This window comes from Molothrus aeneus, chromosome 5, assembly GCF_037042795.1.
Source record: "Molothrus aeneus isolate 106 chromosome 5, BPBGC_Maene_1.0, whole genome shotgun sequence".
Lineage (NCBI taxonomy): Eukaryota > Metazoa > Chordata > Aves > Passeriformes > Icteridae > Molothrus > Molothrus aeneus.
This window is the reverse complement of record NC_089650.1, coordinates 2,395,393-2,416,204: the sequence shown is the minus strand read 5'-3', so window position 1 is coordinate 2,416,204 and position 20,812 is coordinate 2,395,393. Positions and strand designations below refer to the sequence as shown.

The 20,812-nt window shown below is 40.7% G+C and overlaps 1 protein-coding gene across 6 annotated transcripts in view; it reads left to right on the top strand.

Annotated features, from left to right (window-relative positions):
• The first annotated feature begins 426 nt into the window (after positions 1 to 426).
• PLEKHA5 (pleckstrin homology domain containing A5) overlaps positions 427 to 20,812 on the top strand; it is a 159,403-nt gene continuing 139,017 nt past the window's right edge. For 2 of the 6 annotated variants that reach the window (XM_066550911.1, XM_066550912.1), the window contains exons 1-3: positions 427 to 539; positions 687 to 763; positions 3,623 to 3,680. In XM_066550911.1, the coding sequence (XP_066407008.1) occupies positions 451 to 539; positions 687 to 763; positions 3,623 to 3,680 (224 nt within the window). In that variant the 5' untranslated portion in view covers positions 427 to 450. The remainder of the gene's footprint in view (positions 540 to 686; positions 764 to 3,622; positions 3,681 to 20,812) is intronic. The other 4 variants (XM_066550907.1, XM_066550906.1, XM_066550909.1 and 1 more) reach the window with 2 other exon arrangements.

Genomic DNA, 20,812 nt, shown 5'->3' with positions numbered 1-20,812 from the left:
TCGCAGCGCTGCGGGGCGAACGATCGCGGGGCCGGGGCGAACGAACGGGGCCGGGGGAACGATCTCAGAGCGGGGGGAGCAATCTCGGAGCCGCGCTCGGGCCGGGCGCGGCCGCCTCGCTCCGTCCGTGGCCGCCTCGTTCCGTCCGTGCCTCCCTGCCCCCCGCACGGCCGCTGCACATCGGATCCCGCCCCCGTCCCCGCGGGACGGCCCCGGCCGCCTCACGGCGCTCCCTCCATCCCCGCCCGCCGGAACCCGCCCCCGCCGGCCGGGCGCGCCCCCGCGGCCCGCGCGCCCCCGCGGCGGGGCGGGGCGGGGCGGGCGCTGCGCCCTCCCCTCCCCAAGGTGTTGGCGGCGGCGGGGACGCGCCCGCCGCTCGTGCCCGCGCCACCCCCCCGCCCGCGCTCCCCTCGGCTGTGCCCGGCTCTCCCCGGCTGCGGCGGCTCGGCCATGGCGGAGCTGAGCGCCGAGCGGCTGCGGGCGCTGCCCGGCAGCTGGAGTTACGGGATCAGCCAGGGCGGCCGCGTCTTCTTCATCAAGTGAGCGCGGGGCCGGCCAGGAGGGGAGCGGGGCCGGGCCGGGAGGGGCGTGCGGGGAAGGGAAGGAGTGGGAATGGGGGGGGGGGGGAGAGCAGGGGGCGGCGGGGCTGCGCCTGCCTGACTCGGTCCGTGTGTCCGTCCCCGCAGCGAAGAGGCGAAGAGCACGACCTGGCTGCACCCGCTCACCGGCGAGGCCGTGATCACCGGGCACCGCCGCAGCGCAGGTAGGACCCAGCCCGGAGCCCTGCCTGGATCCCAGCCCGGAGCCCTGCCCGGAGCCCCGGCTCGGCCGCCCCCGCCCGCCCCTGCCCCGGCCGGGCTCAGCCCCGGTCCCCGCAGCCCCCCGGGACAGGTCCCGGTCGCGCTTTGCCCGCACTTCGCGCAGTTGTTCCCCGCGGGGTGAACAGTGCTGCGGTCTCCGTGCAGTCCTGCATGCCCAGCCTGCTGGCCAGCTTCTTCAGGCGCCTTCTCTCTCCCCCTGCCCCCGAGTTGTGCCTGTGTAATGTATCTGTCTCCGCTCTCCCTTCGTTGCCTTGTATCACCCCTGCGAGCCTGTGTAGTTACCATTAGAGACCGCCTCGTTCCTCTCGTGCTCCTCGCTGGCTACCCCGGTTATCCACCTGCATAGCATCCTTCCCCAGTTTAGCACGAAACCACTCATCGTATTTCTATTTCCAGCAGTGCCTAGATTTAACCACGATAGGTGTACTAGAAATGTAGGGGCTGATTTCGCTAGTCACCTAGAAACCCTTTTTTCTCCCTGCGTTTCCATCCAGGCTGAGAGTCTGTGTGCTTTCCAAGTGACTGGGAGAGGTGGAATAGGTAGGAGGAAAAAGGGCTTGAAACATTAGAAATAACTTGGAAGGGAGGAGGGTGGAATCAAGTCTGCTTCTGCTGTTTGTTCCACTCTGGAGAAGTATCAGCAGGAGGTGCTGGAGGAGGAGGATTTACAGCAGACACTCCGGAGACCCGGAGCCAAACTCTTGGCTGCTGGAGCTGCACACAGGCTGCATATGCCACTGGGAGGTGGTGGAGTGTAGTAATACGTGCAGTTGTTTTTATGTATATAAGCCCTTGGATAATCACAGGGAAATAATCTGCAAGTGAATTGGTCTGTATCAGATTATTTGCTTTTTATGTTTGGTTAATACTTATGCATTAAGGAATCAGAAACAGCCTTTTAGAAAACTGGTGGGCAACCTTTCTTTTCTTTTCTTTTTTTTTTTTCTTTTTTTTTTTTTTTTTTTTTGTTTTTGTTTTCGAGTTGGGAATAGTTTAAAAACCACAGGTTTCTGGCTATTAGAACCCTGCAGTTTGATTTGCAGTGAAGGTTCTGTTGTTTGTAAGAAGTCATTTAATGCTGGGAAATGGAACTACTGATTGCTATGAGGCTCCTCTTGCTCCTGCTCTCAGTGCTCAGATTGAGAAAGTGGCCTTCAAATACAGCAGCATGCATGGGGGGGCAGATGTGTGTGAAGAGCTTTTCTTGTTCAACTCCGGCATTAGCTGAGTATTAATTCTTTTTTTAAACTATTCCCACTGTCCCTGTTGACTGATGATGATTTCCCAGTAATTTTCCAAGTGTCTCATTTGTTTCTGCTGTTAAGTGCCTTCTAAAGGAAATGCAGTTTGCTTTTGAGTGTCTGGAGTATTGTGTGTAACAGAGCAGAGTTATCATCAGGTAAATGAAACTTGTTTCTGAACACAAGGCTGAGGCATGACCTTGGATACACTGACCATAGTTCATCAATCAGATACCAAAGTGTCTAAAACCAAAATCTATTCCTGGAGTTTTTCTCATTCATGTGTATGTTAATGAATCTCTCCATGCACAGATATAATCAAACAGAATTATTCTGGGGTTTATCTCTTCCTTTGCTCTGACCATTGTTCTGGAACCTAGTCAAAATATTTTCGGAATACATCTCCTCTTAAGAAACAATTTTTGAGTGAATGGCACTTCTTTTGCAGATGTATATTATTGTAAAGCTCTCTGTTGAATAATTCTGTGAGGCATGTTTTAGACGGTGAGGAAAGCTTTGTCCTCCATTATGGGTTGAAGTGCTTTTTATTCTTTGAGCTATTCAGCACTGGAAGGGTATTTTTTGCAAAGTTCTTAGAGCAGCCATAAATACTTCTGCTGGAGAGACTTCCTGTTTGCTGTAGTTTGCCCCGTGCTGTTATCAAAAGACACCTTGATTTTTGTACTGCGGAAAGATGGGAGTGAAGAAAAAAACCATCCGGAGCAAATAAGTAATGAGGAGGATAAAAACCACCACATAACCCAGCCTGATTTGTTTTTTCTTTAGGAAATGCATTCTTGCTTTCATAATTCAATGGGAGAGCACTACGTATCAATCATTATTTTTATTGATGGGGGCAAACTTTTAAGGTGCCAAACATCTCTAGAGCTTCCATCACACCAGGAAACTGAAATTTTGACCATTAGTGGTATGGGGTTTTTTTATATCTGGACTCCTGACTCCTAAGAGTGGTAATAGAAAGGAAGAGAATGCACCCACATCCTCCACTAGATTTACATGGAAAACGATTTTCATGTAAAATGCAACAGAGTTGTAAACACTGCAGGAGCACTTCTTAGTCACAACAGTGGTGGAATTATGCTAATACAATGCTAATGCTCTGTGGTGCAGTTGATATCGTGCCTCTTAAGGAGCTTGTGGCTTGCATGTAGCTCAGTTAGATGAGCTTTTGTTCAGATCTCTGTCTGCCAGGTGAGCTGATGCTGCTGAAGTTCAAGACAGGGAGAGCTGGGGATGACCCTGAGTTCTGGGCAAAGGAAGGAATGTTAAACGAGGGCACACTTAAACCATCCTTGTTATTTTTTGAGAACCTGAAACCCCAATCAGGTTTTCAGGTATGTAGTTTCTCTTGGCTTACAGAATTCACACTTAGGCAGTCTGGTGAGTCAATTCTGAAATCTTTGTTTCTGGGACTAAAGGTTTCAACATGAGGAATCAGACACAGTGTTTTACCTTGGTGTTACGGAGTAGACCTAAGGATGGCTAGCATCATTTCTCATTTCAAAAGGTAATTGGAATGTTTTGCTGCTTGTTTTCCAGACTTACCCACAGGTTGGGAGGAAGCCTATACTTTTGAAGGTGCAAGATATTATGTAAAGTAAGTTGAATGTTTGTCACAATACTATAATTTTCAATTAGTTTGTGTAAATGTTGCTGTAATTCTGAATGCTTTCCATACTGAAACTGTTGTGCTATAAATCCAAAGGAGCATTTAAATTTTCATAGGGTATCTAGTCCTTTGTTTACTGAATTCCGCACAGCTAAAACAATTTCTTGACTGGTTTTGCTAATTCAGGCTGTTTGAGGATGCAGATTCAAGTGCAGTTTCTGCTGTGAATGTAACCATCTATCAACAAATGTCCTTGCAAGCCAAGAAAACCTTGAATTTGTCTGTTTGCTTGGCATTTGTGTACCCTCTTGTGCCATTAATGCTTTCACAAAGGCAAGATCTTACTTCATCACTGGGAGAAGAGTCTTGGTTTCAGCCCTGTTCTCTAATTACATGGTTTAAAGCCACACTGAAGGTTTAATTTGGCCATTTTCTTTGCAGACCTCCTGCTTCTGCTTCTAGCATTGATTTCCTTTTTTTTTTTTTTTTTGTTCTGGTTTGAGTATGTTTTGAGGAGCATGTTCACTGTGGTAGCCTTACTGTGTGTATTGTCTTTTTGAATGAGAGGCATGAAAATCAAGCTCTTGTAAAGAAGTCCAGAGGGTGTATTGGTTGGATCTGTACAAACTTCTTACAGACTTTTCCTCTCTAGATAGTTAGACCATCCTCACCTGGAAAATTTTTAAGTGGCACCTATGTATATTTAGTTAACATGCTTCTTTTTCTTCTGTTTAACTATTCACAGGCTTTTCTCAATTCATTCAGGAGTTTTTTGCTCACTGCATTGAGTGTTTGGTTTGCTGTCTTTAAATTAAAAATGTCATTAGTGTGAAAATTTTTATGAGTGAAGGTTATAGACATAGTTTATAGGCTGAGGTAGGTTTTTTCTGTGTTGTAAGTGTTGAGTACAAGGTTGCTGCTCTGTGTAAGATGCATTGTAGACAGTGTAAGGTGGATGTTATATGTGTGTTTCATGGTTTATTTTATATGAGTGTGTTTGATTTGGTCCTAAACAAAATTTTAAAACATATATTAAAGCATAATGCTCCCAAGAAATCTGACCAGAATAGGCGCTGTGCTATCTAGGAGGGCAGATTGTTTGTTGATAAGCAGCGTGTTTGTTTTTCTGTTCCATTCTGCCTTCTTGCAATTGACATTGCAGGAGTGCTGAGTAGAAATTGACAAGAAATCCACCAGACTGAGGACAGGGATCCATTGAGAATTTTGAGGAGTTCTGTGCAGATTGTTAAATGAAGACAAGTGAGAATTAAAGAAAGCTGTGTTTGTGTGTGAATACAATGTGAAAAAAAAATTCTTCTAGGCTTTGAGATGGAACCTCTTCTTGTAGAATATGCTTATGAACAGTGTGTTGGCCAGCTGTAGTAACAGGAAAATAGCAACTTGAGTTCTCCTGGAATAAACAAGTGTGTGAACAGCTGTTGTAGAGCTCTTCTGGACAGACTTACTGAGTGCTAGGTTGTTTGTGTACCCTTGTCCTTCCAAGATCTTGTGTTCAAGGTGTTACCATAACTGTGAGGATGCACACGGAGCTGATTGTTTTGCTGATAGCCAGCACCAAATAGCTCAGTTTGTGTTTGGAAGTTGTGCTGTCTTTGAAAACACGTTGCACAAACACTTCTCTGGGATTTGACAGATGTAGGAGGATAGCAGGGCTGGTGCTGTCAGGTCTGCTGAAAGGTTCACGTGGTCTGACCAGTTTGGCATCCTTAGTTAAATACTGGTTTGTTGTGTAGAGTCTTGGGCTGAATTTGAATTCCTGCCCAGTGATAGCTTCTACTTTTAAAGCTGTCTCACATTCAGCCCTGCTGGTGCTAGAGAGGATGTGAGAGCTAATGTAGACAACGTTATAATCACTGTCTCCTAATCCTAGGCACTGCAACTCAGGGTGATGTGTTGATTACAATAATTCTGGTTGTCTGAATTTCAACTACTGTGGGGCTTCTGCAGGAGGGGCAAACAGCACCGGGTTGTTGTGACCTCCTGCCATGCAAACACCCCCACGTATGGATTTTTAACCATAACCTGCTCATTTGTGTGTACTGATTGGCTGAATATTAGTGTTTGTTATGTCAATTGCAGTGTAACAAAACCATGGCAAAACTATAAATATTGAAATCTTGCTTGTGGTTAGGTCTGAAAGAAACATATTGCTTTACATTCCATATGAGTTACAGGGAAATGAATGTTAATGTCATGCTTTTGGTGCTTCAGCCACTGAAACCTGTCTGTTGGATTCCTGTGTCCAGTCAGAGTTAGACAAGAAGGGCAGTCAAGTTTCCTGATCACATAAATTATTTGACCAAACTTCTGAGGCACAGCTTCAAATATGTGGGTTGAATAGAAATGTTTAACAACCTTCCTTTATGGTAAGATCTTATGCTAGACTGTGTTTGAAAATAAAAACCTTTTGAAAATTATTCTTCTGGTTCTTTAATAATAGGTCTTCAGTGTTCCAAGTGGGTGTGTTGCTGAATCTATTACTGTGCTTTTTTTTGGCTTTGATGTAGTAAACACTGTATAATCAAATTGGGATAATGTCGAGGAGATAATCGTCAGCTAAATCTTAACATTCCTTGCACTGGCATTTCAAACAAATGACTCAGTATACAGACTGCACTGAAATGTGATTCTTCTTAAAGGACACTGTATTTTTCTTGGGATGTGTGCATTTGGTTTCAGAATAAGTAAATACCAAACAGTGACTATTTTACACATTTTTTTTCTCTCCCGCGGCATTGAATTTGTTCTAGTTTTAAAGTGGAAAGATACACTTAAACAGGGACAGATAAGGAGTTGTTCCCTTTGCATACTGTGGTTTTCTGCTGGTGTAGGGTTGTCATAGTAAGTTGATGCTAGCTAGGACTTTGACCTTTTTGGCATGTTATTTTTTCAGGGTTTTTTTGAGCAGTAGAATATTTGCTAATGACAGAACCATTTCCCCACATCCTCCTCACTCACCTCTGGTAAACCCGAATGACAACAGGTGTCCTTTGCTATTTGGAGTTTAAAAATGTGCAATGCCAGGATACCTTGTGTGTTCTCAGGAGAGTGGTTACATTGTTTGGGTGTTTTGTCTCTTTCAGGGTGAGAAATCTGGGTTTATTTACTATGCATCAGACCTGTGCGCTGCCATCCCTTCAGTGGCACTTGGGGGGAGCTCTAGCAGTAAACTTTGCTGAAATAACTAAACTTTTACCCAGAATGTAAGGCCCTTGACTGTAGGACTGATAACATTCAATTACAACGTTTGTTATTTTCAGTTAAGTATTGTATCTTCTGTATTATGAAGCAAAACTCCTGAGGCTTGAAAATAGCAGCAAACTTGCTATTTTTCTTTTGTCCTGCTTAGGGTCCTCCACTGGACTGGTTACTTGTGCTGAGTGTATTGTGCACTCTGAAAACTTAAGGGTTTTCTCCCCAAAACACATCTAAGCTGGGCAGTATTGTGGGAAGCTTAAGTCATTTATGTTATTTATAAGTGCCTGAGGAAAAGGACCCCACAGGAAAATCTCGTTATGATACTTCTCAGTAGAGAAGATACACCTGGTCATGGGGCTCAGACTCCTCACCTGGAAAGATCATTGAGAATTTCCAGCTTGATGATTTTAGGTCTTGTTGATGGCTTCATAATGTTTAGGCACCAAAGCACTGGGTTTGAGGACCATAAAATTACTAAATGTGTGTGTGCATTTATGCACGTGTTTGAGAAACCCTTATCATTGGTTAAAATGACCCAGTGATCTAAACTCAGGCATTTGCTTACTTTTCTTGCATTTTTGGTTCTAATTGCAGTAGTTCTAAATATATGTTCAAATTTTAAAGTATTTTTTTCTTTTCAAGCAAGGGTTATATTATTTAAATTATTAATTTGCCAAATAAGGTTGTTCTAAAAATCAATCCAAAGATGATACTTGTGGAATTTTGCATCACTTTGCCTAGGTTGGTTTCTACAGAAGTACTATTAGGTAGGCTGTTTGCATGTTGGAATTTGATTTTTCTTAACTTGCTGTAAGACTGATACTTTTTGGGCAGTACAAAAGCTGACTGCAAAAGTGCTTAGAAACTCAAAGAATTAAGAGGGTTGAAGTTTCATTTTTGGGGGTTTCTCTTGAAGTTTACTTTTTATGTGTTCATCAGACCAGTTTTTGCCTGTTGATGGCTGAATCAAGGCATTGGCAAAGCCTGGCCAAAGCCAAGGTGAGTTCACTGTTGCACCAAATAGAGGTTTTGTGTGCTTTTATAGAGACTGTTTTGTCAGTGCAGATTTGTTTATTGTAGACATGTAGCTTGAAAATTGGGAAGGCAAGAAAAATTTATTAAGTGATTAAAAGGGATAAGATCGCATTCAGCTCCGAGTTTCTTTTGTTTACTAAAATAAACCTGCGCTCATTGAGAATTCAGCTTTCGTTTGAACCTTTGTCTTTTATGTGCATTCTAAAGATCCTTTCCCATTCAGCTGAGACTTTCTCCAGAAAAATCAAAGAACAGCCAGTGGTGTTTGCTGGAAAGCCCTTTCTTGAAAGGAAAAACGCAATTTGAGAAAAATATGAACAGATCAAACTATTTTTCTCCAAGACTAAGAATTGCAGTATTCCTCCCAGAAATTCAGTTCTTTTCTTGTTACCTCTAACCTTTACTTTACTAAAATGAAGAATAAACGTAATTCTTTTTCACACATGGTGAGACCTGTAGGTCAAATAATGGTGTATGGGTGAACTGGGACTTAGCTACAAGCTACCTTGTGCCTTTTGTAGTGAGCAAAGCTGTTCAGATAAGGAGTACTTTTTTGGGGGGGAATGCTTGCACATTTATTATCTGTTTGAACATTTGCTTCTTTCTTCCACTGAAATATTCCAAAAACCAAAAATACCACAGAGCTGGAGCTGGGTGTGGAGGTGGAAGGATTCTAGGCACAGGAAGAAATGGGTGTGGGTCAGAGAGGTGGGACTGCATCCAAAAAGCAGCTTCTGATGGCTTGGATGTGGAAGGACAGGGCTGTAGGTAGTGCTGGGCTGCAGGAGAAGGCTGAAAGGGTGGGAGTAGTTGCAGAAGGAGAGGAGAGACAACCAGGCAGAGAGGAGCAGTCAGGAAAAAGAATGGGAGCTGATTTCCTAGGAGCAAACTTAATGGGATTTCTCCCAGAGGGAAGGGTGGCAAAAGTTCACCCTGCACAAACAAGTTGTCTGACTCGTGTGCAGGTCTGGGAGGGCCCATTATCCCTGGAGTCTGTTTCAAAGTTAGGCTGGGAGGTGGAATATCAAATGTGAGTGTTAGGAATTGCTGTGATTCTAAAGGCTCTTTTTGCCTGTGACGTCTGTGGTTGATATTTTGAGCTGTCTCTTTCCTGAAGTGTGTTTCTAAATTGGGCAATACCTTAAATGCTTCAGTTTCACTGAGAAAGACTTGAAAGCGTGAGGGAACTTACTGATTTTTTTTTTTAATCATTACCAAGTTTTTCAACACTTGTAAGGATTAATGAATAATTACTTAAAACCACAAAAATTCCTATACATAAGTAGTTACATGAAATATTGAAGTCCATGAGAAAGATATTGAAGACACTCAAACTTTTTTGATATTTGTGACCAAATTAGTAAATTGGCCTCCAGCTTTAGAACCTTGTTTTTGAAGTGGAAGGATCTTTTCCTTAGCTTTGGTCTTCTTTGGTGGTGAAGTACTAATAGCAGATAAAGTGGATATACTCTACATTTACTACAGTGAAGGATGGCAAAAAGCAATGGAAATGCTCATCAATCAAAGCTTTCATGTAGGTGGTTGCTGCAATGTTTAATAAATGCAGTGGTACATTTTTTTTCCCCAAACCCTCCCCCCTTTGCAACAAAAAAAAAAATTAAAAATTGATGCGCCTTTTTAAGAATGATTTTGGGGCTATTTCATCTTCCTGTTGTGTCTGGGTGCTGCACAGGTTCTTTCTCTTCTCCCCATCTTGGTACCCATATCCTGCAGCACCTGGAGCTGAGGGACACTTCCAAAAACACCTCACCTCTATTCTTATACAATACTCCTCTATTTGTTAGAACTTTCACAGGTCCTGATTCCACCTGGTGCCTTTTATGTTCTGCTTTTGCTTTAAAGGAGTTGCACCGACTTTTTTTTTTTTTTTTAATCCCTGTGGTCTGACAGAGTTTTGGTGTGCTGATCAAACCTGGTGTCTGTTGTGGTGTTGCACCAAGCCTGTTTTTCCTGCACATGTTTATGTTGCCCCAGCTCCTATTCTAATGAATTCCACTTGCATTAAAGCTGAGATACACTGGGGCTGGCAGTGCAGAGCACTCCTCAGTTTGCTCCTGTGAGAGGGAGAGAAGGCTCCTGTGGAGCTTCAGGCAAAGAAATCCTTGCTGGAAGCAAAGCTCCACAGCCCTGACTGCTGGGATTTCTGCCAGCAGTGGTGCCTGGATGTGTGTTCTTTTCTGTGTTTCAGTAAGTAAATATCTAAATTTAAACTCTTTCCCCTCCCCTCTCTCCCTCCTCCTTTGCCTTCTTGCTTTGGGATGTGTGAGATAACCATGCGTTGCAGTTCTCTTGCATTTGGTTGAGGGGAATGGGTTCTCTGACAGTGATGTTGTGGGGAGACAGAAGCTGCATGAGGAGCCACCATCAGAAGCAGAAATTTGGGGATGAGAACTTGACAGCAGATGCACTCCAGTGAAACTCTGCTTCCCAGTGCTGGCCAGGACAGGAAGGTCTGGTTGTATGGTTGGCTGTGAAGTTGCATCTTTCTGCTCCACACCTATGAAACTTGAATTGAATACTTGTTTGAAATTGTGTGGTAGGGGGAAAAAGGCTTTTAAGACAGTATTTTGAATGCCTATGTGGCCTGTGACTGTGTTGAAGCTTTATATAAAAAATTAAAAAGACTTCTCCATATTCAGGAGGCTCCACAAACTTAGTTCTTCATGGCTTTCTCCACTGTGATTTAGTAAGAACAATTTTTTGCAAGGAAAGGTATATTGCCAAGCAACCTAACCTTTAAAATTGGCTCCCTGTTTATTCTTCTTCCAGAATCTATTCGAAATCATGTTTAATAGAAACAAGTGCTTTAAAAACAAATTTTGTGCTTTATTAACTGGAAATGTTTCAGTGTGTTAGACCAGGCAAGAGAGGTCCTAGTTAGAAAAGGTTTTAGAAAACAAAACTGCCTGGTGAAAGTTCCAATTTCAAATGCCATCTTTCCATTCCAGTATTTCCTGGAAGCTTTTATCATGTTTACTACTCACTGAATAAGCAGGATACTGTAATTGCACAAATCCTGCAAAAATACAGCTTTGGATTTTGTTCTGAGCTGTACTACTAGCAAAATTCTGTCATTCTGGATTTTTTTTATTCCCTATTTTTCATTAAATCCTGTAGATTATGCAGCTGCTGACCAGTGTCCATAACATTTATAATTTCCGAGAATCTATTTTTGAGATGAGTAAAAACATGTGATGTATAATCTTTAAAATTTTTCAATGAACTTGGCTTATAAAAGGGACAGAAATACCTCTTTGCAATAAAATTTTGTGAGCAACAAGAATTAACACATGATGCTCTGAAATGCTTATGGTGAAGAATAGAATCTTTTAATCTGATTTATTTGAATGCCTAAAAGGGGAACTTGGTTTCTTCATGGCTAAAACTGTGGGGGGAGAGTTTTGTTGTGGATTTTAGATGTTGTTCATACCATTTTATAGGGTTACTTTTGTATTTTTTGATGAACAAGGAAAATCCTCTAGATGAATGTAGAACTCTGTGGTTGAAATCTTTTGTAAGGTTTGATGCAAAGGTTGAAAAAGAAAGTTACAAACAAAAATGCATGTTTGAGCAATCAATGTCGTAAGAGCAAACGTTCATTTTAATGATGAATTTTAATCAGAAGAATGATGCAAGCTAAACCTCATTAGATATTCATATCATCTGTTCTGATCTGAAATCTCTCTTGTGGTACAAACTCAGATCCTCTCTGCTTGATGTGGGTATCAGTTGCTTACCTGGTCTGACACATTGAAATATTTTCGGTTTTTAAAGCACACAAATGTTAACTTCTTTTTTTGGTTTTTTTTTCAATTAATAACATTTCAGCTTCTGGTGATTGATCCATCTCCTTTGTTCTATCAGCATAATTTCACTTTTGAATCAATAAATTTTGAGCTAGTTTAATTGAAACCTAAAGATATCCCTGTTACAGTGAATTTTGGAGGAGTAGGTCACTAAAGCTACTCTAGGTCAGACAGGAGGTGCTTATGGACATTGTCCTACAATGAATGGCCAGCAGGAGCAGGGAGGTCATCCTGCCCCTGTCCTTGGTGAGGGCACACCTGGAGTGCTGTGCCCAGCTCTGGCCCCTCAGTTTGGGAAGGACATTGAGACACCTGAGCATGTCCAGAGGGGACAACGAGGCTGGAGAGGGGCTGGGAACACAAACCCTGTGAGGAACCACTGAGGGAGCTGGGAGTGCTCAGCCTGGAGAAAAGGAGACTCAGGGCTGCCCTCATCACTCTGCACAGCTCCTGAAAGGTGCCTGTGCTCAGCTGGGGTTGGGCTCTCTCTCCAGGCAGCACTGACACAACCAGAGCACACAGCCTAAAGCTGCACCAAGGGAAATGTAGGTTGGATAGCAGGAAAAAGTTTTCTACAGAAAGAGTGATAAAGTTCTGGAATGTTCTGCCCAGGGAGGTGGTGGAGTCACCATCCCTGGGTGTGTTTAACAAAGCTTGGATGTGGCACAGGGTGCCAGGGTTTGGTTGAGGTCTTGGGGCTGGGTTGGACTCAGTGGTCTTGGAGGTCTCTTCCAACCTGGTCATTCTGTGAATTTCTGTGAATTTCTGTGAATTTCTGTGAATTTCTGTGAATTTCTGTGAATTTCTGTGAATTTCTGTGAATTTCTGTGAATTTCTGTGAATTTCTGTGAATTGGAAGAGTTTGGGAGCCTAAATATTTACACTCAGCAATGGGAGTCTTGGGCGATGTGTTTGGAGTTTGTGGTCTGTAAAGAGCACTGGGTTGGGGTTTCTTACACCCATCCCTGGGCACTGCAGCAGGATGTCCTGATCCCTGCCAGGCAGCCTTGGCTCCTGCCTGTGCCCCTCCTGTTGCTCAGCTCCAGGTAGAAATGAGCTGGCAATCCTGCAATCTGCAAGGTCTCTTCATCAACCTTGCCTTGGAGTGCTGTGGAAGGAAGCAGGGTGTGAACTGTGCCAACGCTGCTGCCAAAGGTGTTTTATTTCCCCTGTACTGAGCCTTGGATTTCTTTATCTGCAACTCCTGTCTGACAATTCAATAACTAAATGAAAGGGTTTTTTCCTGTAAACTGAATTTAAGAGTTTCCCAGATTTAAACTTTCTCTGTAGTGATTGCCAAAAAGAGGAGGATTTAAGGAAAGTTTTTTGTTCTTAAGAGCAGATAAACTGACAACAAAACCATTAAATTTGCCTACTTTTCTAGCTGAATATATTACACAGTACATAGTAAAGAGCATAAAAGGTGACATTTTAGAATTATTTAGATGAGTGATGCCTGGTAGTATAGTAAAGTGATATCTGTTTAAATGCAAATTTAATGAAAGGTTATCTTTTTGGTCTTCCTGTTACCACTAGTGTTTATTTCTTACATATATATACTCACATACATATACAGAGCACATTCTTCTTTATGCCTCTTCTGCAGACCACCCAATGCCAAGTTTCTTACCTGGAATATTTGCATTTTGCTTCACTTTCAAAATACAATAAAAATCTGCGCCTTTTTCCTGAAGTGCTCCTTATTCTTGCATTCCAAGCTAGACACTTTGCAGTATGCTCCAGAGTCGAGCTCACTCTGTGGTTTTCATCCAGCTTCAGGTGAGAGTGCCAAACCTGTCTAACAAGAAATTCGGGATTTCTGGTGCCTCCGATTGCTCGTTTTGCGGTTCAAAACAACAAAAAGTGCTATCAAATTCAGCAATTCAAATGCCAGTGTTTTATCCTGTTCATTAGAATCTTTTGTTTGGGTGCTTGCTGCCTCAAAACACTTTGGAGTTTCAGATATGTAAGTTCCTTGAAAATCTTGCTATTTAGTTGCTGAAAAAGCAGTGAGACATAAGTAAAGAGGAGTCTGTTGATTAAAGTGCTGGTGTCCTATTAGGCTCCAAGTGGGGTTTGCTGTGTTTCACAGCCCTCGATGATTTAAGCAAAGATTGCATCAGGCTGAGGAGTTGGAATTATCAGGTCTTAAAAGAAGAGGGGGAGGAAGTCTTTTGCTCGGTAATGGAGTTGTTTTTTCTTTCTGACTTTTAGTGATGTTGTTTTAAAGTCATTAGTGCAGACAGAGACTTCTCAAACTTTTAATGAGGATTGAAGGTAGCATCGCTTTTGTCAACTATTGCAATCATTAGCTTAGACAAGAGTTCTTGCTTTTATTATTTTCCTTGAAAAACTGCCTTGCACAATTGTAAACAGAGTTTTCTTCTGGTAACTTAAGGCTTTTATTTATTTTTTCAAGGAGGTGAAGAAATGAATCTGGCACTGTTTCAGAACCTATGTGTCTCATACACTTTCACCAGGCTTGGTATACAGGAGATTATGTTGCTGGCAGAGTGAATCTGTAAAGAACAAACAAAATGTTTCACTCGTTTGAAGATGGGTCTAAGAAAAATTGGAGTAGAATTTGTGGAAAATTGGCTCTTGTATTCCTACTTAATTTCTTTGCAGCAGGAGGGACCTGATTTGTAATGAATGGAGGTGAATAGGTTTTGGATTTGGTTTAACAGCTGGGTTCACCAAGTGTCTCTATTAGGAGTGTAGAGGGAATGGTCAAAGCAGAGTTTATGGAGGATTTTATGGTTTGGGGTTTTTTCTGTCTGAATTTGACATAGATATGTCAACCACAACAAAAAATCAAATGGAATGCAGACAAAGCTGCAGTTGGCAGCTGTTACTTTGTTTTGATCAGAGGCAAATAGTTCAAGTCTTCTGATCAGTTTATTTTCCTTGAGCTGAAGTAATTTGGTTTTTTAGTAGTCTAAAAGCCTCTCTGCACCACTGGTTTGGAAAAAAAAGAATAGGGATTTATTTATATCAGAAAAACAACTGTCGCCAACTCTTTGTCTCTTCAGTTCTTCTCTTCTTCTGCTGTTTGACCTTCTCTTTCTCTTCCTTTTAATTTTATTTCTGTATACATGCCCTTATTGTTCACCCTACTATTTTCACTGTTACTCTGCTTGCTTCTAGCACTGGTAGCTCAAGGAGTGTTAGACATGATCTTCCCCAGTTGGACTGCATGCCAGATTTTCCTAAGGGGAATGTAAATACTGCGGGGTCAGTGCAGTATCAAATGCCTGCAGCCTGAAATGAACCCAGCAGGATTTTCTGCTATTCAGTCAAAATTAAAACCTGCTCAGTATACACTGGTAAATGTTGAAAAGTCAAGACTTTGAATTATATATTAAGCTTTACAGGTTTTTAATTTATTTTTTTTTTACTTTAATTAAGCGTACTTTTTTCCACTAATGTGAAAGAGTGTGCACTAGGGACTACTCACTAGAATTATGGTAATTAACAGATATTTTAGAAACCTCTCTCTGTACACTGATGGATTAGATTACTTGATTTATTTCTATAAATGACAGAGAGGTGAATGTTTTTGCATGCTCACCTGCAACATATTTAATACAGTGACACTTAAACGTTCAACTAATGTGCTGTAAATAAAATCTTCAGCCCATCCATTCCTCTGTGTTTCCCCTCACCTCCTTCACTCCTCCCTTTCTGCCTGAAAAAGAATGGGCAGGGGTAAACTCACATGGCACAGCAAAGACAAATTGCTCTTGATGACTTTCTGCTGTGCTTCAAACAACCTGCTGGCCATTCTTTGGAGGGAGAATTGCTCCCTGTGATCCCTTCAGCTCAGTGATGCTCTTTAATTTGCCATGTGATAGTTTGAATTGCTTGCATCTGTGTCCTGCTAGGGACCAGAACTTCTCATTTTACCAGGAGGGGAAGGAAGTAGAGAGTAACAACTGGACTCGAGGGGGTTTTCCTGTGTAGGGCTGCTGTCAGTAAATTGAAATATTTTAGCTCTATTTGTCTTTCAGACTGTTGTCTGTGGAAGACTGGCTGCTGTTAGTTTGGGGAAGAATCCATCCAATTGATGAAATTAGAAGAAAATAACCTCTGAATATTTAAAGACAAGCCAGAGGTTGAGTTGTTCTTTGGTATTTTCTGTTGGCCATGCCATGGCAAGACCAATTCTTTCTCCAGGTCTCTTAAGATATCATGGTAATGTCACTGTGAAATGACAACAGAAAAATACAGCTTGTGGTCAGGGAATGTTTGCTTTCTTTAAAAATCAAAGCTGTTTTATTTTTGTGAGGAGATAAACAGTGTTGTGGTTGTTAGATAAGTCCCTACTGCTTCACAATGTTTTTGTTATGTTCCTGGTAAAGTTTCATGGTTTTGTCTGGGAAACTTCATGATGCTCAGATGAAGGAATATTTGGTTATTGAATGCTACACTTTGATTTTCTTAGTGGATTAAAGTGGGTATTGAAAATAACTATTAAGAGGTATTGATGAAAAACTACAGTGCTGAACAGAGAATAAAACAGATTTTAAAATGAACAGCATTAGTGGCTGTCATGTAAACAAAGTAATGTTAAGTTCAAATGAATGCATTTTGAAATACTCATTCTGAAGCAAAGATGAATGTATTATGGAGTGTAAAACTATCGTTCAAGAATAGGACTAAAATGCATTCCTTGAACAGCTTTATTAATACTTAGTTTTGTGCCATTGGGCAGCATTTTTTACTAGAAATAATTTACTTGGGAGATGAACATTTCATACCTTTTCTTTCTAAAAGTGAAAAGAATAAACACCTGTGTGCTGGGAGGCCATTCCTTAAAATATTCAAGTAAAAACTCAGGCTGTGAAGGAGTAGGAACAGCTCATCTGTCAGTTCTATTCTTTTAAAACAAAACGAAGAGCAATTTTTTAACTTAATAACAGAATGTACGTGTGGGGTTTTTTTTGTAGTTGTTAATGTAATGATGTAATAGTAATTCCCAAAGTCCATTTGAAAATGATGGGAATTTCATCACCAAGATTACAAGAAATCTGGCATGTGACTAGCTGTGATTTGTGAGGTTTCATTGTTCTGTTTTTTACAACACTTTGCAGCAATGCTTGTGAATTTCTAAAGTCAGGAATTAAGGGTGTTTTAAACACCAATAAGTGCCTCATTTCACCATCTGGATTGGTCTGGTTTGGGTTCTGGAGCTGCCTGAGTGAACCATGATGTCCATTGAGCTCATCATGGCATCACTGATTTTCTGCTCCAATTCTGTAACCCCAGCATTTATTTTGGGAAAGATCCAATATTACTGGCTGAGATGTCTACAAGGGAATGTTGGGTTTGTTTGGGTTTCTTTTTTTCAATCAAGTAGAACACTGGTCTTTTTTTGAAGCTTTTTTTTGAAGTGTTTAATGATTCCTACTTATGAGGTGTGATGATTAAACATAGCATCCCCATGCATCATTAAGACTTGGAAAAAAGTGCTGATATTTGTTTTTTATTTCAGTTGGAAAGGGTTGTTCCATCTGCTGTCTTTTGCACAGCTCTGTGCCCTGTAAGACACTGTTTCTTCCCTTTGCTGAGTGTAAATAAACCACTCTGAGAGCAGCAGTGATTTCCTCAGTGTGCCTCTGAGCCACTTGGGATGACTCTGGAGTGTTACCTCTCTGCAAACCACTGGCAGCTCTGGACATCTGCATTTCACCAATTCTCTGTACCCCTTTTCTGTGCATTAAGCTTTTCCCAGTCACTGAAGATGGATTCTAAGTTTTGGGCCTAAGTTGTCACCTGCAGGAATGCGGCTGCAGCACCTCTGCTCCAGGTGCACTTACAGGTGGCATCTGTTAGATTTTGTCATCTTAAATAATTGAATCCAAAAGCAGAGGAATTTGTTAGCAGCCCTGAAATTATGTGGAGCTTATTGGCAAATACTCTTTCTTCATACACAGTTTTTTAATAACTATAAATCTAACTTTTTTTTTTTGGATGGGGGAGATTAAACTGAACACAGATAATTGTTTCAAATCCTGATCACACAGTAGACAGTAAAATCTTATGTCTGAGCAACCACTGGAATATAATAATGTAAAAATTAAAGTTACAGGAGATTATATTGCTGTGGAAAAAATAATTTGCTTTATTCCCACAGGCACTAATTATCAGGGCTCTAAACTGAAGCTTGTACTTTTTTGTAAAGGATCCTTGTAAGGAAAACATAATCAAGAGCCACTAAAATCTCTGGTCTTATTTTTAGAGATAAATTGTGCTATTTCACTGGTTGCTTTCCAAGTTATGTATTGAAATGATAAAACAAAAAAAATTTTCTTTACTAAATTCCACATAATGCTACATTCTTAGCACTCAGCACTCAAATAAAAGAGGTGGGAATGGAGAAGAATGTAATTTCATAATACATTTCCATAATTTACCAACTTGGGTTGACTGTGTTTTTAAATTTTTTTTTTAATTTGTGTACAAAACCACTGCTCATGTTTGTTCACTTTTCAAAGCATCTCAGCTTTTCATGCTCCTTAGACCATGTTTTGCACAAAATACCATGGAAATGTTAGTTACAGAGCTCTGTGGTGACATTGCTTTGAGCTATTTCTGATTGCTGTTTTGGTGATTTTTTTGACCACCAAAATTATATAAGACCATTGCTAGTTTGTAAGCTATACTTGGATATTTAATAAATAAATAAATAAATATATATATATATATATATATATTTACTTGCTCAAGGCATAGTAAAGAAGAGTATATAAATATTGTGTGTGGAAGGGTCTTTGAAGCTGGGGTTTTGTTTTCAGTAATTTGCTGTACTCCTCTTCCACTGTTCCTACTTTATGATTCACCTGGTGCTGTGGTAATGGCCAGGGTAATAATTTGGGGAAAACTGACTCATGAAAAGCTGAGGAGGTGCAAATCCCAAAAGAAGATAATGGTGCAGAGTAAGAGCTGGTGTACATCAGCAGCTGTAGGGATGTAAATATTTTGTGAGTTACAGCAGTAAATAGGGAACTCTGTGGGAACAGGCAGCATCCCTCTGAATGGACACATTTCTTCAAAATAAAACTTTTAATGGAGGGAAGAAAATATTTGCAAGAAAGATTGTTTCTCCAAATGCTCAGGAGCTGGATTGATGTGCAGTCCTGGCAGCTGACGGGAGGTTGATGAACACCCTACATTAAATTAGGACAGGAATTTACATACAGGAGCTGCTTCCTTTGAGCTGAGCAGAACTGCAGTGTTTTCAAGATATGACCTGTCTTGGCAGAAGATGAACTGAATAGTGTGAATTCATCAAGAGTTTTTGTGTCTTTGTAACCTGTTTCGAGGCAGCTGAAGTGGTTCATGTTAAATATTTTACATGGCTCAGCTCTCCCTTTTAAAAGATTTTTTTTTATCTAACCAAAATTAACCATCTGCTTGTCGGACATTATTTTGCCACAAAAACAGATTAAAGGTTTTCTTTGTGGTGCAAGATAAACAGGTGGAAGAATATGAAGTTAGAGGCCAATTAAAATATTTTCTTGGTTATCCTGCATAGGTAGTCAGCATTAAAAAAAAAAGAGATGTATAATGGCATTCTGTAGAGAATTTATTTTGGTAAATGGTTTTTCCTCTATATACTTGCTTATTTTGAGTACTTAATTGTTTTCTTTTTTTTTTTTTTTCATTTGCCTGGGGAGAGGGACTTTTCAAAATTAAACTATTAACCAAAAAAGCACATCTGTGTAATGTTAATACTGGTTCAAGGTTTTCCTCTTTTTAGCTGACATGTAGTGTTCATTCTTTAGGCATCAACTTGGACATTAAAATCCCTTTCCTTGCAGATTTTACCACTGGTTTCTTTAAATAATAAAATTTAAAAAATAACAATCTGTTTCTTATTTAAGATAACCAGGAAGAAAACTGCCCTCTCACTTTAAGTGTGTCAAGGTGAATACTGAATTCAGCAGTAACACACAGTACAGAGGAGTATAAGCTCCATGTTCTTTTAGACTTTCAAAGGTTTTCAAATATATCCCAACTCTTGTGAATTGTGGTACAGATTTTTGTGAAGAGGGTACTAAAATTAAAATTTAACTTGGTGTTAAATAACAGCTTGCTTTTATTTTTTGTTCCCTGATGTGATTTGGACCTCTACAAAGGCAATCTGCAGATAATAGATACTTTTTTATCACTTCAGCTTATGGAGCCACCAGGTCCTAAATTTTAGTGATGACTTTCCAAAGTTGGATAAGTTGGTTGTTTGAGGTTTTTTGTTGTTGGTTGTTTGGTTTTTTTTGGTTTTTTTTTACCTCTTTGTCTCCTTTTGAGCCAGTATCTTAATTGAATCTTTTATTTCCACTTTGCTAAAATAAACTTGGAGCAAATGTTGCTTCTTGAGTGGATATACATTTAAAAAAAAGTTACATGCAACTTTATCAATTTGTTGTCTTACTGGTATTTCTAGTGCTTAGAGAGTCCTAAGCTGTTCAGGAGAGTGGATGTTTTTTAATAATTTCATTTGGAAAGTATAAAGGGGATAATTCTTTTTGATTTTTAGGTGTGCTCTTTTTTGTCACAACGCCACTGTTTTCACTGACCTTTTCATGCCAGGATTTCTGGCTCTTTTTAACAAGATTTCCCTTTCCTGTTTGAAAGGCAGCACTACTTGCTCAAATTCAATTGATATCTTCATGATGCTAAGCTTATGAATTGACAGAATTTCATGCCCTCAGGGTAGGAAAAAATGTAATCTATTGATATTTGGATTATATTTTATCACTTCCATGTAGGAGAAGAAGCAGAAGCTGTGGCCTTCATCTACAGTGCAGAAAAAAACAGACTTCTTAAAATCAAATTGCAGCTGGAAAAGTGGAATTTTTAAAGGCCTGACATCTGAAATAATATTGTTCCAGTTCAGCGTGTCTAGAAATAGGAGCATAGTTCTATGCTAAAGTAGTTTTGGCTTAACAGGAAAGTGATATAATGGACCTGGTGACACAGAGGAGTTTGACAGGGGTGCTCAGAGATGGAAGAGCTTCATTTGGGGAATGCCTGGAA